At 44.9% G+C, this 6,000-nt stretch overlaps 1 protein-coding gene across 1 annotated transcript in view; it reads left to right on the forward strand.

The window, feature by feature from the left end:
* SREK1IP1 (SREK1 interacting protein 1) overlaps positions 1-2,955 on the forward strand; it is a 535,004-nt gene extending 532,049 nt beyond the window's left edge. The window contains exon 4 of the mRNA XM_044063652.1: positions 2,783-2,955. Within this exon, the coding sequence (XP_043919587.1) occupies positions 2,783-2,955 (173 nt within the window). The remainder of the gene's footprint in view (positions 1-2,782) is intronic.
* The last annotated feature ends 3,045 nt before the right edge of the window (positions 2,956-6,000 follow it).

Genomic DNA, 6,000 nt, shown 5'->3' on the forward strand with positions numbered 1-6,000 from the left:
AAAGCTTTGAAGGCATTGCGCCCTAAGCTGTCTTTTATTCAGTTCATCTCAAGCTGCTTGACAGTTTGGGTGCATGGAAGGTGCCCTGAAGCTTTGGAAACTGACTGGCTATTATATCTTTGGCAGGATATAACCCATGCAGCTAAGGTTACTGGCTGAGTGATCATTCAAACAACTACTGTTTCTCCACCCTAAAACTCAAAAAGATGTTCCCTCAAGTAAACGAGAGTTAGTGGAGATGTATGTAAAATGATAGAGGTAATGCAGAACACATTTTTGGTCCTGTTTAAATTTAGATGATTTTAAACAACCACTCCAGGAAAGGTTAAATTAGACATTCAGTGAATAAAGTGAATTAGAAAAGGGATTGATGTGTGTAAGCTGTAGTAAAGCATTGCTGAGACTATTGCTAGTTGTAGCGCATGCATACACACACACACACACACACACACACACACACACACACACACACACACACACACACACATCGACAATCAAGAAATGCAGAAAATGGAAAAACTATCTTGAACCAGCAGGTAAAGACGTAGTATATATGGTGGCTGGGTTGGCACAAATGGAGTAAAGATAAAAATGAACAGGGAAAGTATCGTATTTTTGTAATGAACAATCTCATGACAGCTTGAAAAAGAAGAGAAAGGGAAATGTGTTGAAGGTAAAGGTAAACTTACTTGTACAAATAATCCTATTATGTAGAAGTACAGTGGGAGAGAGATGGAAGTAGATGAAAGTTTCACTGAAATTACATTGTGCTATTTGTTTATGAACCACTGATTGAAAACTGTTGAAAGTCAGTCCATCTGTTTTCAGAGTTTTAGTACAGTTTCAATAAAGCTTTAAAAGCCTGAGAATGAATCCGTCATTTGTTTTTTATGGCTAATACCTCTCGCAGCTGTACTGTCGGTCTCAAAGTTGAAAGGGTTGTGGATTTTTCATTGAAATCAAGTTCTGATATTTGTTGGTTTTCTGCTTGCTTTTAATATAACAGTATTTCTGACTCAAAAGAAAAAAGTAGATTTTTACTGCAAAGCTGTTTCTGTTTGGTATTAGAAGTGTAAGTAAATTTTCAATGCAGAACACATTTTTTTGAGTTTGAAATAATGCCTAAAAAACTATTGCAGTCTTTGAGAGAAGACATGGGAGGTGGATGTTGACTGGTCATATCATAAGCACATAATGAGGAACAGAGCAGCAAGGAGAGTTATACAAGTAGAGTTTGCCTTACAAGTTGGAGTATAGCAAGGCAGAACCAGAGACACGTGGTGTATTTTGTGCAGTCCTACAGAGTTTAAAAAGAATTTACCTTTATGTTTGCAAATGTTCACAATGCATTTTACAGTATCGTAGGTGTCTTGTTATATTAGTGGTATCAGCACAATGTGGATATCCAAATGTCATTTTAAATGCTCTGCCATAGTGGCACAGCAGGTAGTGTTGTTGCCTCACAGCAAAAGGTTCTCTGGTTCAAGTCTTAGTTGGGCTATGTTCTCTGTTGAGTCTGCGCACCCTCCCTTTGTTCGTGTGGGTTTTCTGTGGCTGCTTCTGTTTCCTCCTACATTCCAAAGATATGTAGTTGGTGGACTGGATACACTAAACTGGACATAGGTATGTCTGGTATGGAAGAACACTAAAAAGAGAAATCCATGGTATCCCTTGAAGTCTCAGGAAAACCCAGTATGCAACCTATACTGGGTCCAAAAACAAGCCAAGAAGAAAGAAACTTTGCAGTGTGCAACCCATGCTTGTTTGTGTTTCAATAAAGGATATTCCATTTTTAACTCCACTGTGGACTACCTATTATTTTCTATTTGATTATTTTGTAGCACGTATTTTACAGTTATATTTTACAGCTCAATTTTTATTAAGTGAACTATATTTAGGAAGTGAGCATCACACCCGCCACACTAATAAGTTTCTTCTTGGTTTGGTATGGAAGAACACCTGTGGCAGGGATAGCCACCTGGCAGTGTGAGCATTGGCTCTAGATGATTGTCACTGATGAAGTGATATCCCAACCCCATGTGAAAAAAATGGGGAAAAGGGAGGTTTGGATGGATAAGGTCCTGCTTCATTTATAACAAGTATTGCTGTGTGATTCTGGATTCTCCTGTAGTAGTGTGCAGTTCTAGAAGCTTTGCAAAAGCTCCCCAGACTGGTGAACATCCAAAGAAGGGACCCCAAAAGGGGTAGGGTAATGAGAGAGCTGAAGTGCTAAGTTGGGAAGATAAAAGCATCTGATACTGTACCCAGTAGGACAGAAAAGAGTAGGAAAATGTGAAACAGACCGTCACCATTGTCAGAGGTCAATTTTCGGTGAAGGCAAACTCTATTTAGATTAGGACCAAACACTGATGACAAATAGAAGTTGATTGTCAAGTCTGATGTGAATTATTTTTAGAGACCAGCAAAAGTACAGGTTATTAGATTAGGGGGTGTACGTTAGTAGAATATTTCACTGACAGGAGTTAAAAGGGAAGAGGATACCATATAATGACTAGCAACAACTACTGGTTCAATCTTATGGATTGTTTCTGTTGTCTTATCTTTGTTTATTTGTTACTGAAATGTTACTTCATCCTTGTTCTTTTGTGATGAGGTACCACTGATGGGCATATTTTGACATTATAGCTTTTTGACTAATTTTATTTGGCATTAGCCCACTTTATTTTCATATTCATATTATCTGATCAGTATGAGCTATTTATATTCAAATGCATTTTTTTGACATATGCAAAATTACTTTAAAATGGCATTTCTCTTACAGATACAAATGAAGAAAGTGAAAAGAAAAAACACAAAAAGAAAAGCAAAGAAAAGATAAAAAAGATGGAAAGAAAAAGGTATGCATTTATTGTAAACTTGAATAACATACAGAATAAAACGCAATACGTTACAGGCAGTTTTGGGCAAAGCTTACTTCTAATGATAATCCATTAATGCTTTACTCCTCAAGCTTTTTTTCTCAGATAGAGGCTTTCTGAACCGCTACAGAAAGTACTTTTCATAAGTGTGTTATGAACATAACTGAAAACTAACATAGCACTCTGATGTGTTTCTTTTGATAATAGCTCTAAAGTGAAATACATTATGAACATTTAGCTGATGTTTCTAATTGCCAAAGCTGAATAAATGACAACACTTAGCATGCCAATCACAATAGAAGTGAAAAAGTAGTTATGAGTGCCATCTCTTCAAATGCTGAATGGTCTGTGCTTGATTTCCTGAGTCATTCTTGAATATTCCATTCACTCATTCTCTAATAATCCAGTGCAGGGTTGCAGAAAAATAGAGCCTGTCCAGGCATTCAATGGGCATAATACTTGGAAATTCATCCTGAACTGGACATCAGCACATCTCTGGACTTAGCAACTCATACAAGCTATCTCATTTGGTTTGTGTGTGTATATACATATGTGTATGTTTCTGTATGTATATGTGTGCGTGTGTGTGTGTATATATATATATATATATATATATATATATCTATATGGTCGACAGTTCATATGGTTGAAACTCATTTGGTTGACGGCTCATTTGGTCGACAACCAGTATTCAAGGCACTTAACAGGGAATCTGAAGTAGGAGATTCATTTGTCTGCAACCTGTGGGTTATGGATCCGATATCGGATCCGAACCGGCATGGTTTACCAGCTATTGATCCAAGCTCTCAGCTCCTCCCCTCACCCATAATGCCCTGCTCTCCCCTCATGACCTCAGATCTCGTTTGCCGCGCTGGTGACCAGATTTGTGTTCCAAAGCTCTTCAGCTAAGTACAGTTTTTCCGTGTTTAAAGTGCTAAATTTTGATTTTTTGTGGGAAAGTTGTGTGGAAGTTTAGGTTTCCCTATTACTTAATTATACTTTTAGTGTTTTAAAATTTAATTTTCTTATCCCTCCCCTCGCTGGTAGCGTAGTGTGTGTTTGGGGCCTGTGTGTGGTTTAGTTACTTTACTTTAACTTTAGTTTAAGTAACTTTTTGGTATTTGGGATGTCTGAACAACCCAAAGCTGTGTTCTCCAAGTGCTCCGAGTGTGGCCATAAGCTTTCCCCGGCTCATGGCCACACTGTGTGTTGATGCCTTGGGGTTGAACACCTCACTTCTGGATGTTCCATTTGTGCAGGGTTCAACCCCAGGGCATTGAAGGAGCGGAGGTCCAAGCTTGTCTTGGCGGGTCTTTGCCACGGACTCGGCTCTGGCCTCCGCTCCTTCGGGGGTAACCGTTTCTACGGTTGTCTCCTCTCCGGCTCCCCCTCCTCCTCCTGGGACTCAACCTCCCTGTAGTGGTTCGGAGGAGAGGGAAGCTAGAAAGAAGGACCGGAGGGAGAAGCACCATAAGTGGCGGGCCGAGACCTCTGTTTCAGCCCCGCCAGCCAAGCGGGCTTCTCCTCCGGCCTCCTTGTCTGCTGGCTCTCCCCCTCCTCAGCTCCGGTCTCCTGTGTGTTTTTCACCGGGACCTGAGGAGGAGGAGGCCCGATCTCCGTCGAGGCTATTGAGGAGGCACTCTAGGCCTACCTCGGTAGCCTCGTCGAGATCAACTTATAGCCTCTCAGACGCTGATCTGGACCGGATGATGAGAAGGTTCATCCAGGCCCAGATGCAGATGGGAGTGCTCTTGCCTCCCCCTCCTCTGGGGGGAGCTCGACCCCCTTTTTCAAGCCAATTGCTCCTTCTCCGACCCGCTACCCGGGTTCGGAGCAGTTGGAGCCGAGCAGCTTCGGAGCCGGGGGTGGATCGGCTCCGATAGTACTTGGTACTTCGGATCCGACCCTGCCCTCGAGTGCTTCGGACCCGACCTCTCGGAGCCTGGATCCGAGCTTCGGATCCGGGGGGATCAGTGCTCCTTCGGCGCCGTCTGTGTCGGAGCGCACTGTCCCTTCGGATCCGAGCGCTTCGGCGCTGGCTCCGATCCACTCCTCGGATCCGAGGGGGAGCTGATTGTCGGATCCTTTGGTCGAGGTCGGCTCCCCTTCGACTTTTGATGTAGTGGAGAGGGCCCTGTTGAGGGTCTCCGGACCCCCGGCACTTGCTTCGGCTCCGTCCCGCGCTCCCTCTGCACTGGGTCAGACTTCCACCATCCGGCCCTTGGGACAGCCCGCTCCTTTGCCCCAAGCTGTTCCCCTGGAACAGGTTACTGTTTGCGAGGAGTCCTCTGACAGCCCCCCGGAGGATGTTCCCCGCAAACATACGTGCAAAAGGAGGCACATTGACTCCCCTGAGTCTCTCACAGAAGACACGGATTTGGAGGAAGGGGAAGGCTCCCCACGGTCACCCCCCGAGGATGTCTCATTTGGAGACATCATGGAAATGCTCCGCATAAGGGGGGTGTGGTCTGCCCCCAAGTCTTCCTCGGACGAGTCCGTGTTCTTGGAGGCATTTGAAGCGGGCCCGTCTACCTCTTGGGTGTCCCCTCCTGCCGACCCCCTGGTGGACCTCATTACCACCAGGGCGTGGAAGGAACCGGACACCGTGGAGCCAATCCCTAAAAGGCCCGACCGTATTCTCAGTCCCCCGGCTGACCGTGCCCATTGGAGTAAGGGGCCTCCGGTAGATGCCATGTTGACGGCGGCGGCCACTAAGAGGGAACTTGCTCAGGAGAGTCCCTCAGTCCATCCTCTGAGCAAGGAGTCTCGGATAATGGACCGCTTGGGGAAGCGGATGTTTAGTTCAGCGACCTTCTCTGTAAGGGCGCTGAACTATCTGGCACACGTGATTAGGATGCAGTGTGATCTTATTAAAGAATACGCTGCAACCCCCCCAGAGTCCATGTCGGAGGAGGACAAAGCGCTGCACTCCACCTGCATGGCCACTCTCAGGTCCGTCACCAATACCTCTATGCGGCTACTGTCCCATGCTACGGAAGGTGCCGCTAGAGCCGCAGGGGCAGGCCTAGTTACTAGACATCAGGCCTGGCTCCATCATTGTGATTTCTCAGAGCCCTTCAAGGCGTCATTTGCGAACGCCCCCTTCGATGGTTCTGCCCTC

Source organism: Protopterus annectens, chromosome 2.part1, assembly GCF_019279795.1.
Source record: "Protopterus annectens isolate FY-2018-M chromosome 2.part1, PAN1.0, whole genome shotgun sequence".
In the NCBI taxonomy this organism is placed as follows: Eukaryota; Metazoa; Chordata; order Ceratodontiformes; family Protopteridae; genus Protopterus; species Protopterus annectens.